Here is an 18,801-nt window from a genome sequence, read left to right on the forward strand (position 1 = left end):
CTCAGCCATCTGCCACTGGGCATGGCCAGCCCAGTTTCATAACATGGCTGCTTGATGCCGGGGATGCGTAGAGGTCAACTCCATCCCAACATTCACTCTCACGTCTGTTAATTCAGCGCTAATAGCAAACCTTGTTATATGGTGATTGATGCACCGCTGTACTTTTGTCTCAACGATTTCACTTTCAGCCTTAAGTGTAAAGACAGAACATTTGTTCCATAATCTGTCCTCATATCTCTTCAGTCTTTCTGAGTGTAACTGAAATGGTTGTGTATTATGCAAACACATTTCTAACTGGAATTAAGAACAGGATCTAATTATGTCATTAAGCAACACAATCAGGGGAGGAAAGTTATTTTGAGGGCACTTTGCTGGATGAGAGGTATAGCCTAACCATCAAATGAAAGTCATTTAGGTACTAAAGCCTAATTAAACACAGAAAGTTACCTTTTTATACAGTGTCAGTGGCACTTGTTCTGCTAGGTGTTACTCACAGAATACACGTGACATATAGACAGTTCAGAACATGAATATACTGAATATTCTGAAATTCAATACATCAATAGCTATGGTTTCTTATCTTTTCTGTCAACCAGTAACTGGTTTAGGCGTTCTTTAAGTATTGTGCACTCTCTCTCTTTCCCTCTTGGCATCATGGAAGTGTGTGACGTTATTTGGTTAACCGGGAAAGCATCTGTGTCATTTTAGATTTTAGCTATACAGTATAGAGTGTGTGTGTCAAGATTTTTCAAAATTAGCAGATATACAAGCTCATAGCTCGTCACTTTGTGCCGCGCTATGAGCTTGTAGATCTGCTATTTTTGAAAAATCTTTTAATATATATATTTCATTTAAAGCATTTTTTACTCAAATCTTTGCTTCTGGAGGTTCCTGGAACTAAATATTTTGAGATTGTGGTCGGCGGCCAAATTCTTTGGTGGACAGGGGGTGCATTATTATCATTCAGTGGAGAGACTTTTCTTGGGAGTGAAAATGACCATTTTATGAATAGATGCTAACTAAATTTATTCTCCCTCCCCACTAGGGACAGATAGATTTTGGAATGGCACCTTTGCCCCATACGCCCGTTTTATTTATTACAAGCTTAGTAGTATAAGCTTGTGCATAATATTATAACTACAGTGATTCATTTCCTGATCAGCCATTAATCTGGATCTGTGAAACTGCACAGACTGAGGCAGATAACAGCTGCCTGCCGTGGACTTTAGTCTGAGGCAGCTCAGATACATTATTAGCCTCATGCAACTGAAGCAGACGGACACGTTCATAACAACATGGCTGCTATGGTTTCCTTAGATACCGGTAAACACGCTTCTAGAGCAGTGGTTCATATCAAGGACCGCCAAATAAATATACCCTCATCTGAAAATATATTGTATAAGGGACCCCTTTTTTTTTTAATAGTAGATGTAGGATTAAAGTGGTTAAACCGATTTTGATGATATAACAAATTTTGCTGGGGACCCCCTGGAACCCCCTCAAGGACCCCCGGAGGTTCCCCAGACTCCACTTTGAGAACCACTGTTCTAAGAGGGTTCAGTTTGATGCTTATACCGAGTCCTCACACACAAACAAACAAACATACGCACATACTCCACTCACTTACACACACACACACACACAAGCATACCCACAATTATTTATCATACAAATTAAGGAAAAGTAGATGGGCATGCAAGAGGAGTAAAGTTTGAATGCTTTGTTTCCACCAGGTGGTGATTAGAGGGGAGCTACCTGCTGACAGCGATCCTTCAGAGATCCTGGCTGTTGATGACCTGTCCTTCAGTAGAGGCTGCGTGGCTGTGCCTGGTAATGTCACAATGAATTTTTTATTGATTTTAGCCATATATAGCAACATACTTTTTTTTGAAAACTCTTAGGATTTAGAACAGTGGTTCTCAAAAATAGCAGATATACAAGCTCACAGCGCGCCACTTCGTGCCGCACTGCGAGCTTGTACATCTGCTATTTTAGAAAGAAATGTTTTGAATATTTTAGATTTTTTTTAACACAAATGTTCTCTTCTGGGGGTCCCTGGCACAAAACCTTTTCAGATGGGGGTCCACGGCCAGATACATATCATTTTCGGGGTCCTTGGCACGAAAAAGTTTTGAGAACTACAGATTTTAAGGCATTTGTAGAATCTCAAACTCAACCTCAGACTTCTGACTTTTTTGTGTGTTTTTTTCCCCACATCAAACTCACCCAGAATGCACTTTAACCAAAAAGGAAAGGAAAGAGATTGCTTTGAAAACACGAGCCAATCTTGCTTTGTTTCTGGTAAAACAAAGTCTATGTGACAACACTGAATCAGCACTGACTAGACCACACGTTTTACCTGCTTTGGACACAGTGTGCACACAGTCAGTGGCAGCCAGTGCTTGCCTGTGCTTATTGATGTCCTCTATAGAAAGTGCCGTCTGCAGCCCAGCGATCGATGTGGTACATTTCTGTGTCGGCCACTGGAGCCATTGAACTAGCGCTGCTGTCTCCATGGCATTTTGGACAGGTTTTCTTTAACACGATACTTCATTGAGTCTCGGCCTCAAAGCAGACACCACAGTGTCTTTATAGTGCGCTTCAAGGCCCCCCATTACTTATCCGACAGGATGAGGTCCATTCGGTCTGTGTCCATAAAACTAACGGCAGTTGTAACTTCTCTATCGATTCCCTTCATTCCCGGGTCGACTGGTCTTGCAGGTATAGCTCTCCCCATGGAGCCCTTATGCTGTATAGGCTGCAGTGAGCGGGCCAGAGAGGAAAGCGTATCTGTTTAAATAACGTCCAGAAAACTGGAGTGGTCCTCCGCACTGCCTGGCTAGAGAGAGTGACGGGGGTTGTTGAGAGTTTCACCGGGCCTAATTTGGCATGTCTAAGTGGGCGAGGCGAAAGGCAGGTCATTGTCACCTTGTCACCCCGGTCCCTCTGCTTCCATCTGCCCTTGGCTCCTGATGGTGGAGTAGCTGGATCGTGCCTCGCCTCATTAAGAGAGCTTGATAGCTGCTGATCACTATACCGTGTCAAAAAGGCGTGGAATCACACATGGACTAACAGTGTGAAATCAATGCTTCTGATCTCTCTGTGTGTGTGTGTGTGTGTGTGTGTGTGTGTGTGTGTGTGTGTGTGTGTGTGTGTGTGTGTGTGTGTGTGTGTGTGTGTGTGTGTGTGTGTGTGTGTGTGTGTGTGTGTGTGTGTGTGTGTGTGTGTGTGTGTGTGTGTGTGTGTGTGTGTGTGTGTGTGTGTCTCTCTCTCTCTCCCTCCCCCCATTCTGACTCTCCCTCTGTTATGACCCGTGATCGGTCTCTGTTCCCATTGGAGCCTCTGCCCCACTATACTGTACTGCATTTTTCATGTTATCGATGAAGAGAGAGAGAGTGATGCTTACTCTACTGTAGCTTCAAGGTTGTTTTTATTGTTACATCTTGTGCACGGGTACATTAGAGTGAAACGTATATATTTTTTCGGCTTCCTTCTGACAGTGTAGCAGCAGCATAGGCAATAATAATAAGTGAAGAAAGAGAAAGAGAGAAAAACAATAGTAAAGAAAGAGTCAGTAGTTTTATACTAATAGGATAATAAAAATACATTCAGTCTATGTACTGTACAATGTATGTTTAAGCTTGGCATATCGTTGCCGCCAGGCAGAAACCTTGTATCGCCAATTCTCCATACTTTATGTTTTTTCTTCATACAAGAATGTCACACAAAAGTACTGAAAATTGTCGATCTACAAGCTCTACAACGCGCCGTGAGGCGTCGTGAGCTTGTGGATCGGCTATATTCACTAATTTAAAATGTTTTCAAAATGATAATAAAAAAGGGACGGTTTTGGACATAGCCTAAGTTTTCACCCAACAGCAGCGATACAAATTATATACATAATGATATTATAAATTATATATATATACAAATTATATATCTCTGCTGTCCGGCAGGAACCAGCCAACTCCAAAATGTTCATTTTTCAGGAAATGAAAAAAACAAAACAGAAATGGAGTAAGGAGGTTTTGTTCATCATTGATAAGAACAGCTGAATGGACCTCCAAGCTCACAATGAGGTTGGAGGTCAAAAGGGGGTGGAGCCTGGAGTCAGCAAAACCAGCTAACTCCGCCACCCTTTGCTGGAGTTAGCTGGTTTAGCAGAAAGTTTGAGGATCTAATGGTGTTAGCAGGTTTTGTCAGAAGCGCTTTTTAATACTTTTCATTGGTTCAATATTTTTTCTACCAACACACAGACGTAAAGGGTGTTCAAGAGCACTGATTTATGGAAAAAAATGCAAAAGCGTCAAAATGGAGTTAGCTGGTTCCTGCTGGACAGCAATGAATACTAAATTATTTATGATGGAGAGTACACAAGAGTCGAAAGGGGGACAATGTCCAGTACATCCAGGAGGGATAGGTGTGGGTCCAGACCCCCACTGCACGCTGATCTTCACAGACACTATCCCCAGCAGTACAGGAATCAGGCAGGACTAGTGTTCGATTAACAGGGAAATAAACACACTTTTACATTATCAGCACTACCATACCTCTGCAATGCTTCTGCTGGGCTATGTGCCCGTACTTGAAGCTTAGGACAACCTGGAAATAGTTTTAAATTTGTGCCGCATGCCTGAGATGGCTGACAACGTCATGTTAACATTAGTGCTCACATCTTCATGTTCCATACCTTTTTTTAATTCATCCTTTCCGCCCAATTCACCTGTAAATCTGTGACGCTAAAATATGGCGTCACAACAGAAATGGATTCCGATTAAATGTTTTGCCACAAATAATGGCATTCTAGACATTTATAACGAGAGATAATTAAATGGTTACCATGGATACTGTATGAAAAATGACCAGGGCGAATAAAAAATTGTTAAAAAGAATTCACATAAAATCTGGCACGAAACATGTCTTCTTCAGATCCAGCTGCCATAAATCATTGTGTGTGTGCGCGTGTGCGCTCGCTGAACAGGCCAACATATAAATCATCAATCATCTGTCTATCTAAGTGACGTTCTCAGTCACATTTGCCTGACCTTGCTGGGCTTACTTTACTTTATTACATTTTATTCTGGTCAGTCTGCCTGAGAAACGCAGTTTGAAGTGTTTCATCATACAGTATTAAAGTAGGCTACATGAGAGGGATTCTGACTTACACATTTATATGGCTTTTCTGTTTTAATTAAAAAAACGTCTATTGCATGAGTTTTTTTCGTCAGGATTAACCACCATTTATTACAAAGCTATTGCATTCAGTTTGGCGGTGTGACTCTGCTCCTGTGATACTACAGATTATCTGCATAAGCATCAGGAAGAAACGTTGCCTAACAATAAATAAAACTCTACTACTGGGAGCTTAAACGGTGTGCGGATTTCCCCTCCTTTCCCGATGTACGTATTGTTGTCCAGCACCCGATTAATTGTTTTGGGACGTGCTGCTTACCCCTCGTTCCTATCTGCATAAGCATGACACAGAATTTGAGACCACAAACCCCCGGAAGCAGAGCATAATATACAGAGTTATTGCATAACTTATGCAAGTCCTTCAAGGGCATAAATTAATATACAGGTTAACATACAATCCGCAGAAACATAGAATCCACAGAAACAAATTAAAACTAATATTGAGCCCTTCAAGGCACGAGTTAAGATATGACATCATACAACCCACAGAATCATACATTTATCTGGAATGCCACAGGAGGAGGGAGTTTTATAACGGACAGCTGCAGGAACAGAGCTGAGGCCAGTGCTGAGTGTGAATAGTGTTCTGCTTAAAAAGGCAGCCTAAATGAACCATTCGATTGAGGGCGTATGTCTTAGCGAATGAGAATGAAGGGAGATGATTGAGGTTGAAGGTGGAGAAACCGTCTGACTGATGAGGGTGTATGAATGAGTTATTAACTTGTTAGCGACTGCGAATGGGGGGGAGAGTGAGGATGAGTGTGTACACCTCCTGCCTGCCATGCCCACCTGAACTGTCGCTACGCTCGATTTACTGTGAACAATCTGCTACTGAGGTAGCATTTTGTTCACTCTATCCCAATATGGAAGCCCAGCAGCACAGTCGCATCCCTGAACGGGCCTGTTGGACCCAGGTCCAGGGGCCCAAAGGATCAGAGGGGTCCTCTAGAACAGTGGTTCTCAATCTTTTCAGGCCGCGACCCCCCCAAAATAATCATATTTGAACTGGGGACCCCACAAAATAATCATATTTGAACTGGGGACCCCACAAAATAATCATATTTGCCCCCTGATAAACACTTGGAATTGTAGGAGTTGAGGCATTACATTTAGTTTGACTCGGTTCCACAGATACATATTGTGAAAGGTGCTGATCTACAAGCTCACAAGCTTGTAGATCAACTATTTTCACTATTTTTGTCTCTTTCTTATATTATTTTACAATTTGGCCAATGTTTGACCAGTTTTCATAGTATAGTTTATTGATTACTTTCGATGCAGTAATGGTCTTTTTTCATTTAAATTATTATTATTATTATTATTTAAGGTATTAAAAAGGTCTTAGAATTCCTTAAATTGTCAATTCACTGTCATACCCGCCCCAAAATCATGTGGGGACCTCCCTGGGGGGTCCCGACCCACAGGTTGAGAACCACTGCTCTAGAAAAAATGGGCCAACTGAGACCCACTGTTCCAGAGCCTGACCCTGAATTTCAGAAGCTGAACCAAAAAGAGCCCACATAATAGAGTGATTTGAGGCGTGTCCGAAAGTGTCTATCCATGTTGCCTTTCTTCACCATAGCTGTGCAGTTGTTGCTGATGAGACAAAAAAGAAAATACCGATGACAGCACTTTATGCAGTTTCATGTATGCTATACATATATGGCTGAGATTTCAGTTCCTAATTTCTTTCTTTTTTGGGCAGAAGTATTTTCGAATGATTTGTGGTTTCTCATGAGATGCCTTTCCAAAGTTCCCTTTGTTCACCACTGCTGCATTGCTGTTACTAATGAGACAAATGCATTTCCCATTGCAAATGACCAAAAAAATTATTAATGTGTTCTGTCTCATGGCGTCTGTTCCCAAACTCATGATGTCGCATCTCATTAGCTGTGGTTGAGAAATAGTAGTAGCCTACTAAGCATCTAACACACCTGGACTATTGATCAGTGATGAAATAAGTACTCGCGTGTTTTACTTAAGTAAAAGTATCAATACTGCAATGTAGATATACTCTGTTACAAGTAAAAGTCCTGTATTCAAAATGTACTTGAGTAAAGGTGCAAAAGTGTTGGCATCAAAATGTACTAAAAGTACCAAAAACTAAAAGTACTCATTGTGTGTAGTAAAAGTACAATATTGGTCTTTGAGATGTAGTGGAATGGAAGTAAAAGTATAGAACATTTGAAATATTCCAGTAAAATAAAAGTACCTCAAAAAAGTTGTACATGTACTTTGTGTTACTTTACTCTGCACTCTACACTGCTATTGATGTGTTGCCAGGGTCATTCCTGTGTTAATTCCCACTGTGCCACGCCCCTGATATGATTTGTTGGGGTTCACATTGGGGCCCTGAGGCAGTCTCAGGCCCTAAGGGCCCATGGACCGACCCAGGATCCGCCCCTGCCTAGCAGAATACAGTATATAACTCTTTTACAGCCGGTGTCTCCAATACGGACTATCGGACATCATAAGCAAGATGGACCGGCCTACTATTGATCTAAAAAGCTTCCATGTCATTTGTCACTATCACCTTCTGGTTAAACCACATCAAACACATGTCCATGTGCAGCACTTACTCTTCTGTGACATGTCCGAGATTTCAGCCCCGGCTCACTTTTATTAGCCCGCCATGATTTCCCCCGTGTGCCTCCCTAATGAAATACTAATCACATGATTGAAATCGATGATAAGTACTGTAACTGTAGCAGGCCTATTAGACAGAGCTTTGGCTGATTAAAGAGCCTTCCGCAAAACAGAGCTGCTCAAGTCAAATGCTTTGTGTGCACTTAAATTGTTATTTGTGTTATTTGATTGATTCTTTAGTTTCTTTCTTTCTTTCGAGTGGTGGAAGAAGTACACAGAATTTGACTTTAAGTAAAAGCAGCAATGCCATGTAGACATACTCTGTAGGCTTGTATTCCGTGCATTTGATTGATTATTTAGTTTTTTTCTTTCGCGTGGCACAATGCCATGCTCTGTTACAACAGAGTAAGACAAAGTAAAAAGCGTGTATTCTAAATTTGACTTGAATGAAAGTACAAAAGGATTGGCATCAAAATACACTTACAGTACCAAAGTAAAAGTACCGTACTCACCGTTTTCAAAATGGGTCAAACGTTTTCAAAGGTAGCAGATCTACAAGCTCACAACGCATTGCAATGCAACGAGTTGTGAGCTTTTAGATTGGCTATTTTCGAATAGCCGAAGTGTAAAGGGGGCTTAATTGGTTAATGTATGTTTTGTAATAATAATTGAAATCTGCAAAGTAAAGTTTTAAAATAATTAAACATATTTGCCTGAAATGTAGTGGAGTAGAAGTATAAAGCAAAGTTAAGTGAAAGTACCCCCAATGGTAGAGTATGTTAATACAATATAACTTATACAACTGGGGTGGTTGTATTTTGTCTCCCTGCTCTTCTATTGAGACATTTAGATTGTGTCAAGGTCATGTCTCACCTAGACACAGGATCTGACATGAAGTTTTAAATTAAATGTATCCCCTGAGCAAGCAGGCAGACTCTATTAGCTTAATGGTAAAAATGTGACTTGCGCAGGAAACCGGGTTCAAATCCGGGTAGAAGTGGAAAGTTACAAAGTTACAGTGCAGCTTTAAGTACAGTACTTCAGTAAATGTAGCCTACTTATTTACTTGAACACTGTTTCTTTCGTTAATACATGTGTCAGAGAGGACTGTACCCACTGTTCCTGCGTGTCCCCCATCGTGGTTCTCCTGTGGCAGTGGGGAGTGTGTGGAGGAGAGCAAAGTGTGTGACTTCACCCCGCAGTGTCCCCACGGAGAGGATGAAGCCCAATGCTGTAAGAACTTTGTTTAAAAAATGTTTCTACCTGCTCTTTGGTTCACTACTGGGAGTGTCTATACCTACGTGTTATCTTTACTATTTACAATTTTTTGACTTATTCTCATATACAATTTCAGTTTAAATGTGTACACCCATACACCCACCTACAGTTATATTACCCTGTGTTGACATAATCGCTGTGTCATTAAAAACCTAAGGTGTGAAAAAAAAATATAAAAAAAAAAATAACCCTGTTTCACAAGTAACACACTCTCATCGTCCCCCTAAACCCCTTTCATGCCTTCAGTTCAGCTTCTAGCAATCTAGCACATGGGTCTTCAACAGGGGGTCCTCAGAGTTACTACAGGGGGACCGCCAAATGTTTGTGTGATAGGAACTAAAACAAATAAAAAATGTATTAACCACTTGAACCCTAACCCTATTCTGGGGTTACCGTTTGCCGAAAATAGCAGTTTTAAACAAAATGTGGGGGTCTCTGCTTCATCTCTCTCTCAGCTAAGGGGTCCTTCGCCTGTTAAAACGTTGAAGACCCCTGATCTAGTGTGTCCCTGACCTGTAGGCGCTTGCAGGCACCAACGAAGCAGCCCTCAAAGCTACTGAATGAATACCGTGCCTTTTGTCTTTGTCCAATATTAACAGGGGACTGGAACAAGAATTGAAAACCGACCCAGTTGGGTTTATTGTTTGGTTTGTCAGTTGAACTAGCCGAATAGATCCCATAAATTTCGCTTAAAGGAAGCGTTTGAGCCACAAGTTCTACTTGCGGCCACATCCCGGCAAATAGTTTCCCTAGCCATATACTGTGGCATGTCCTTTTCTCTCCACCAAATCAGCGTCTTACTGCGACTTTGAGGGCGACTCCTGTGGCTGGTATGAGTTCACCCTGGGGGACGGCTTTGACTGGGTCCGAGGATCATCTGTGGACGTCCCTCCAGACTACCAAGGCCACCCGCCACCTCTAGACCACTCTACTAACAGCACAGATGGTAGGGATCAACACACATACACGTGTACACACAGTCACACATGAGGATATGTGCACACAGGGGTGGGGGGGGTTCGCTTTTGATGAGCAGTAGATGTTGGGTTTACAGTCTAGGTGCTTACACATGCACATAAAGTGACACACATATTCTCTCTCTCTCTCTCTCTCTCTCTCTCTCTCTCTCTCTCTCAAACAAAATTACGCTGCCATCTGCAGTTGTAGCCACCCGCATCAAAAGTGAAGAAATATAGGAGGATGTGCTGACTGTGTTCATGGAATTATTAAAAGATTAAATCAGTCATGTTTTTCAATAATTCTTTTTCTGAAGAAAAGAACAGAAAAGTTTTTTAAAAGCAGAACACTGCACAGAGATTTGCTTTCTCAGCCATTAGAGTCAATCAAACAGCTGCCACCACCTCCTACTATATTAAAACCACCCACCTTCACCGAATCTTGGGCTAACCTTCTTTCACCAGGGTTCAGTATTTTATGCCCGTGTGACTCAGATACTTCAACGACAGCCTCCCTCTTTGTTCCAAGTTCTCTGCCACCTACATCGGTCCGTTTCAAATATTATGCAAACATAAAAACGTACTGTATGTAAGCCATGTGGGTGTGAATAATGACAGCCTGTTCTTTCATTGCAGGCCACTTCATGTTTGTGCTGAAGAACAGTAGCAGCCTGTACCCGAGAGCTGTGCTCCGTGGACCCCTGTTCAAAGAGTCTTCCTCTGGATGCACCATGTCCTTCTGGTGGGGCTGTGTTCTTCCTTCCTTGCTTCCTTCCTTCCTTCCATCCTTACTTGATCATACTACAGTGTCACACAAAAGCATCAAAAGTAGCATATCCACAAGCTCGAAACGCGGTGCGAAGCAACGTGTTTTGAGCTTGTAGATCTACTATTGATGCTTTTTGAATTTGAATCCTGAAAAGTAACAGTTTTGGTTTCCACCCGACAGAGACATTATATTTTATGTTTGATTTTATATTATCTACAGTTATTTTACAAATGAGGGGTCAAATACATACCGGTAATTATAATACTTAAAAAAAACACCGGCCCACCATTTCTACAGATGATACAAATGCCTACAAACCCCGTGTTTAGCCCGTCATTTGGGGGATACACAAGAAGTTGAAGGGTAAATTTAGGTCTGATAATGTACTGTGTGAATACAATTATTTCCGACCATTTTCCAAAGCATACATTTCACTTTCTTTTTTTTTCTTCTACATTTTGGAAAAAAACTGCCATTTTAACATTGAGGTGCCCACAAGGTTTATGTTCCCTGGCTTGGTTCCAGGCTTGAAATAATGTATACATATTTCTATAGGAAATAAAATGAATAGGTTTTCTATCTGTGGCACCACAAAATGGCCGCCACTGCTATGCCCTATTCCTATAGTTAAATCACAATTTCTATCACCCCCCCTCTCTCTCTGTTACTCTCTCTCCCATTGCTCTCTAGCTCTCTTTCCTCTACTTTTTCTCTTTCTTTGGTCTCTAAGCATCTCTCTTATATACTGTATGTATATATCACTGTCTCACACAGTGTGCAGATCTGAATCCGTCACATTGTGACAGTTTTACAGCTGTTCAAAGTTACTGTCAGTTTGGTCGATTGCATTTTTTCTACTGCTTGATTGAATGTGCCTTTTGGCTAGAGTGCTTCTGAGGGCCTATAAATCATTTTTCTCTATTTTTTTTTCTTTGCTTTACAGAGCTAGCAAAACCCCTCATGTGTAATGCCGACTTGTAGCATATGCATTACCACTACTGGAAGGAATCATTGGAATCACCCGGAGGACGGAAGTAAATTGCACGCGCTCTAAAGTGAAATGTATTGCTTTCCCCCTCAGGCACTACAATGCCGGCATATCTGTGGGAGCCGCCGACATGTACCTGCATACGGCCGGAGCGGGGAACAACACCGTGCTGTGGAGAACCTTCTACAACCAAGGCACCCGGTGGAACCAGGTCACCGTCCAGCTGGGCCGCATCCCGCGGCCCTTCCAGATCTCGCTGGCCAAGCTGAGCCTCGGGGTGTTTGACGGAGTCTCCGCCCTGGACGACGTCACTTTCCAGAACTGCTCCATGCCCCCGCCGGCGGAGGCGTGCCCCAGTCCCACCACCGACTTCCACTGCACGCGCAGCCGAGCGTGCGTCGAGCACCTGCAGCTGTGTGACCTGGTGGACGACTGTGGGGACGGCTCGGACGAAGAGGGATGTTGTGAGTCTCGTTTTTGTAGATATTTTTGGGGCTAGTACAGTGAGGATAGGACAGGAAACGGGGAGAAAGAGACGGGGAGTGACACGCAGCAATGACCGCCGGGCTCGGGAATTGAACCCACAACTCCCTGTATGCACCTTGACCAGCGCCTTCCGCTTTCGCCTTCCGCTTTCATTACCACATGTTCGGCACCCACGTGTTCCACCTGGCGGCGTACATTAACCACTAGGCCAACGGCGCCCTGTCAGTCTGCAAGTGAACAAGTGAAATGTCCATTTCTGAACCTTACTATTCCGGGAAGGGAATAAAGACTGCCACAAGGAGTTTTAATTATGGGAGGACCGCCCCTGCCCCCCTAGCACAGGCCCTCTGTGCCCCTTAGATTTATTCCACTGCTATTAATCTATTGTACCTCAATCAGTTCATTATGGCATGCTCTGCAGTATACAGTATATTGATGTATGTATACTTAAAGTCATGATGAAATGGCCAATGGTTTTGATCATTTTATTTTGAAGATTCAGTCTGAAACGTTGTCTCAACCTGGTCTCAACCAATCAGAAGGTCCCGTCCCTTCAGGATGGAACACTGGATATAAAAATACACAAGAAAAAATGTCTTTGATTTATTTTTGGCATCTGATGATAGATATGTCCTCATTAGGACTGTGGGTATGCTCTAGAAGTGTGATTTCTTTTTTCATTTCACCACATCCTTAACTTCTTGCTGGAATGTTGTTCCTATTGACCAATATAAGAATCTCTCTCCTGTCATCCTCTCGAAGCCCCAGAGCTGCAGTGCAACTTTGAACGCGGGCTGTGCAGCTGGACGCAGGAGAACGGCGGAGGGGACGTGTTCAATTGGACCCGCGTGCAAGGCCCCACCCCCACCTTCAACACGGGGCCCTTTAAGGACCACACCCTGGGCACCTCGCTCGGCCACTACCTCTACATCGAGTCCTCCGGCCCGCAGGTGTTCAAGGACACGGCCGTGTTGCTGAGCAGAGTCTTCCAGCCCACCACGCTGCACGGCAAGGACCCCGGCCAGTCCCGACACCCCTGCGCCTTCCGCTTTCATTACCACATGTTCGGCGCCCACGTGTTCCGCCTGGCGGCGTACCTGAGGACCACCTCCACGGGCCGCGGTCCGATGCTGTGGGCGCGTTACGGCGACCAAGGCAACTTGTGGCACAGGAAGACTCTCTACCTCAACAGCGCCAGGCCATTCCAGGTATTAAATAATCAGTCACGTGAGTAGAGTGCTAAGGCAGTGGTTCTCAAACTTTTTCATGTCAAGGACCCCCAAATTCCCCAAATGTATTTAGCCGCGGACCGCGGATTAGCTCATTTTGTTAGGGACCCCCTGGTACCCCCCCAAGGATCTCTGGGGGTCCCCGGACCCCACTTTGAGAACCAATGTGCTAAGGAAATAAGGGAGTGCTACAAATACTACCTATAGATACTTTGTAGATATATAGTATCTGTGGACAAGCAAGCAGCGTATAGTAGGCCTACATCTATGTAAATTAAATATCGTCGCTGTGGGGTAGAAACCTTTGTAGCAATCACACGCTGGATGATATCACAGCATATGTATAAAGGACGTAATTATCTCATAAACCATATAAATAGAATTTATGAATTAATTACAATATAATAATACATACATATAGATATATATATATATATTATTATTATTGAAACTTACGTCACTGTAATGTAACGTGAGTTCTTGGACAGGTTTGTATAAATGTCAATTTAATCAGAGAGAGATAATCTTTAACTGGTTGGACAAAAGACACCAAAAATCATTACTTTCCAGTTACAATAAAATTGGGTTTATTCAGACTTCACCGTTACAAGTATTTATAAAGCAACGCTTGGGAAACAGAAACTTATGTTGTGTATGTAGTTAATGGGGGGAGATAAAAACACAGGAGAGAGAAAAAGTCACAGAGAGTAAAAGAAGGAATCGCATTGGGGATGCATTATTGTAACACCTTCTGAGCTATGCTCAACTATAACAGATATTCTCTTGTAAACACAGCAACGTCGCCTTAAGATTAATGCACAAATCAAAATGGTCCAACACACCTTTAGACCCGGATAGGGGCCTGAGTCCGGAGACTCTGGATTTCGGGAGAAAGATACACAGGCGCGCTCTGAAGCCCAACTTGGCACTTGGTCCTAGCGAGTGGTCGCAGAGTTCGGAAATCTCAGTGTAATGGCAGACTGAGTCAGCGTATATCTGATTGACATAACTAGCATCTCTCTCTATACTGTATGCAACATGTACAGAAGCAAAGACGTAAGCACTTCAAAGCACTGGCCTAAAGTCAAATCCTCTACACTTCCAATTCTGAACACAAAAAGCCATTCCAGAACTGCCTTTCCTTTTGCATGTAGATTGCGTATGCTTATATAGCATCAGTAAAATGACACAGATGCATCGCGGATTGAACACTTTTCCTCATCACGGAGATTTTAAGTGGGTCTGTTTGACCAACCCGATCTCCAGAGGAAACGTTCTCTTTGAACGTTTTTGAAATTCCGTGAATAGACACGGAAAAACCCGAAATTCCGTGCATAGCCGCCTCGCATCTCCCCCATTGTGACTAAACCATGACGGAGGCGCGCAGTCACAGGCGAACTGTCACCCCGTGAAGGACCACCGAGGGAGCTAAGGCGACCGAGTTGCCGTCCTGAACGGTGTGACGTTCGCCTGTGCCTACTCAGCGCCGTTTGAGTTATGTACCGATAGGCACAGAATCGTAAATTTTGTTGTGGGGACTGCTCTGCTTCCGGGTTTTTCCGGGTTGCGACTGGTTACGCCCACCGTGGGACTCGCCATACATATGCACGCAATTTCGGGGTTTCTAGGCGACTATCCACGGAATGAAGTGCACTGGATCCGTGCAATGTTACGGAGATCTCTGGAGATCAGGCTGGTTTGACAGGTTAATTTGACCACCGATTCTGAAATTTGCTTCTGAAGTGGTTACAGAATATTTTGAAAGGATGGAAGTATGCCAATGCCAACCCAACCCTTTAATGCGACAAAAACAAAAAAGAATTGTGTAATTCATAGAAAATAAGTCACTTTTCCTGATGGAGACAATATTGTCAAAATATTGGTTTTAAATAGATCAATCTATGTTTTTGAATCGGAGCTATGAGTATGTGGCTGCTCTAATTAGATTGCAAATACATACATAGATTGTATAATAATCCCGTAAGGGATGGGTTGTGTTGAGGCAGCCAGACAGACACGAAAAAAATATTATTCAGTCATTCATTCACAAAGTGCTCTAATGAAACCAATCTGGTGTTACTTGCGCATTGTACAGCATGTAAAGCTAGTCCGATTCAACTGAAAGAACAATTGTAGGAAATATATTCAATAATCTTGCTCACAGTTGTGTGAAAACATTTAGATGGAAAAAAAGAGCAATAAATTAGGTAAAATGTGTCCCCCGATGATCTCAAACTTTGTTTACAAGGCAGCTGTGCTTGAGTCATGCTAATGTGACATTCTGCAGCTTGCAGAGCATTTCATCGGGTTCCCTCCTCTTCAAACAGATGGTGTCCCAAATCAGCGATACGCTCTGCCTTTGTCGTGACAAATGTCTCATTTTCTATTCTACTGAGGTGCTGTCAATGCACCCGTGTGCTGGCCTCATTCCTATTTTGGAATCTGAACTTGCCAAGTAATGTGCAAACTACAAAGACAATGTAATATGTTGTCATCAAATACTATGTATTGACACACACACACACACACACACACACACACACACACACACACACACACACACACACACACACACACACACACACACACACACACACACACACGCACACCCACAAATACTTGATATGCCTCATATGTTGGGCTGTCACGATTAAACATTTTAAGTTGATGATTCATTGTCATACAAATAATTAATTTGCGATTAACGATTGAATTGTGTTTTTGGCATTGAACATTGGAACATATGAATGATTTTATTTTATTTTTTTGCCTTTTATGCTTTGTAATAAAAAAAAATGCACAGGGCAGATATGACAAATAACTTAAATATACAAAGAAATTACTGACATCTTTAATAATTTTTATACTTAATTTTTTTTTGCTGATCTACAAGCTTACAACACGTCGTAAGCTTGTAGATCAGCTTGTAGATCAGCTATTTCCGCTATTTTGGGAAGATATCTGAAAATGTATGGTCATTTTTCGGGAAACGATTATGACGATTATGGCCATTATGAAAAATAATTGCCATGATCTCAAATAATTATGTAATAATTGTGACAGGCCTACTCATTATGTTGTTAGATTTTAATCGAGGGTACTGTTGGTGATGACTTCCATGGTGACATTGCCATCGATGACCTGTCTTTCCTGGACTGTGACCCATATGAAGGTAAACGCAGGATATAACAGTGGAACTATGTTGTATGACCAGTATCGGTGTCCTCTGAAGTGCCATTTTCCGTGTAATATGTACTGCCATGCGTCTGTCCCAGGGGACATACCGTCAGTGACTCCCACCACCCCTCCGATGACCACAGAAGCCCCCACCGTCCCGCCCCACAGCTGCCCCAACGGGGGGTTTGTGTGTGGGGTGTACGGGGAGTGTGTCGACCAGCGCAAGGTGTGCGACTTCAGACACGACTGCTCGGACGGCTCCGATGAATCGAACTGCGGTGAGCCACAGCACCGCCGCCTCTCACAACACTGTCGGGACATTCATCCACACGTTCACATGGATGTCATTGTTGTACACTATCTGTAGCATCCAGCAGTGGTGGAAAAAGTACTCAATTTTTTTACTTAAGTAAAAGTATCAATACTGCAATGTAGAAATACTCTGTCACAAGTAAAAGTCCGGAATTCAAAATGTACTTGAGTAAAAGTACAAAAGTATTGGCATCAAAATGTACGTAAAGTACCAAAATTCAAAGTACTAAAATATTTGAAAATAGATCTACAAGCTCACAACGCGTCGCGATGAGACATGTTGTGAGCTTGTAGAACGGCTAGTTTCAAATAGCCTATGTATAAAATAGGGCTAAAGTGGTTAATGTATGTTTTATAATATAATAATTTATATCTGGAAAGGAACTAAAGTAACTAAAGTTTTCAAATATTTGTAGTGGAGTAAAAGTACAATATTTGCCTCTGAGATGTAGCGGAGTAGAAGTAAAAGTATTGGAAATTGGAAATACTCAAGTAAAGTACAAATAACTCAAAATTGTACTAAAATACAGTAGGCTACTTGAGTAAATGCACTTAGTTACTTTACACCACTGGCATCCAGAATGTTCATTTAACTGTGAGAGTTTACATTTTACACTGGAAGAATAACTCAGTGATCAGTGAGTGGCAGTGGTGGACAATACTCAACCCCGGGACTTTGATCGATTGAATGCATGTACTTTATTAGTCAGAAATATAAACAGCACAAGGTACAGTCAGACATTAAGGCTAAAAGGATGACGCAGAAAAGTCCTGGGGACTTGTTTCCATTGTGGTCCTTGAGTCAAAGTATAGGTACAGTATACTCCTGGTCAAATATTACTCAATTACAAGTGAAAGATGCTCAGTCAATAGTCAAGTTTATTTTTGTTTATTTTTTACCAGGGACAATGCACATCAACACGATTTCACAACAATGTAAACGTAATGTAAATCAATGTCAAGAGTTAGCTAAGAGCTCATTTTCATCTGTAGTCCCTGAGCAGGTTATTAAAATCACTGTCTCTCTTTGTCTCCCTCGTCCTCCCTCTCTCCATTGTTTCTCTATGCATCCTGTCTGCAGTGAAGGAGTGGTGTGATTTTGAGTCGTCAGATACGTGCGGCTGGAGCAGTGCTGATCCCTGCTCCGTCCTCAGCCATATGTTCCACTGGTTTCCTGACCAGGGCGCCACCATTCATTCATTCACCGGGGAGGAGTTCCACCGACCTGTCCATGACCACACTCTGTGAGTCCTGCTGGTACACATTTATATGAGTCTATCACCCTCACTCTGTGAGTCCTGCTGGTACACATTTATGAGTCATATCTTGGGTTGGGAACCGGAGGTATCGGAGGAACCGGATCCAACATTGAGGAACCGGAAGCGGTTTCATCACATTTGGAACCGGTTTTATCACACTGTCAGAGCTGTTTATGTTTATGTTTACTTCTTCACGTCTGCTATACAATTACAATACCGGTGGTTCGTTTACATTTCAAGGACCACCATAACTCTGAGAGTGTACAAATAAAACCAAATGGACCCGTAATATGTACACTCTCAGAGTTACAGACCTGTAAGGTTCCATTTGGAACCCCCTATAGGAATTGTTGACCGTTAAGAGGGAATCGTTAAGGAACTGGATTCGTTAAGGATCCCAACCATAGTCATATCACGCTCTGTGAATGAATGAATAAATGATTTTTTATTTTCGTGTCTTGGCATAAGACCCATCCCTTACGTAATTATAAGACACCAAAAACATAAATAAACATCACATTCACAAACTTTAATACTCAAAAACAAAAAATAAATATACTTCACATAT

General features: G+C 42.4%; 1 protein-coding gene across 1 annotated transcript in view; it reads left to right on the top strand.

Moving 5' to 3' along the window:
* The window catches only part of malrd1 (MAM and LDL receptor class A domain containing 1), a gene marked incomplete at its 5' end in the record, with an annotated part of 88,531 nt that overhangs the window by 4,977 nt on the left and 64,753 nt on the right, over positions 1-18,801 (top strand). The window contains 9 exons of the mRNA XM_080417440.1: positions 1,734-1,830; positions 8,881-9,012; positions 9,851-10,003; positions 10,650-10,755; positions 11,864-12,234; positions 13,019-13,464; positions 16,570-16,657; positions 16,761-16,940; positions 18,056-18,218. Coding sequence (XP_080273566.1) covers positions 1,734-1,830; positions 8,881-9,012; positions 9,851-10,003; positions 10,650-10,755; positions 11,864-12,234; positions 13,019-13,464; positions 16,570-16,657; positions 16,761-16,940; positions 18,056-18,218 — 1,736 coding nt within the window. The remainder of the gene's footprint in view (positions 1-1,733; positions 1,831-8,880; positions 9,013-9,850; positions 10,004-10,649; positions 10,756-11,863; positions 12,235-13,018; positions 13,465-16,569; positions 16,658-16,760; positions 16,941-18,055; positions 18,219-18,801) is intronic.

The sequence above is a fragment of the Gymnoscopelus braueri genome (assembly GCF_963280865.1).
Source record: "Gymnoscopelus braueri genome assembly, chromosome: 21".
NCBI classification, from domain to species: domain Eukaryota; kingdom Metazoa; phylum Chordata; class Actinopteri; order Myctophiformes; family Myctophidae; genus Gymnoscopelus; species Gymnoscopelus braueri.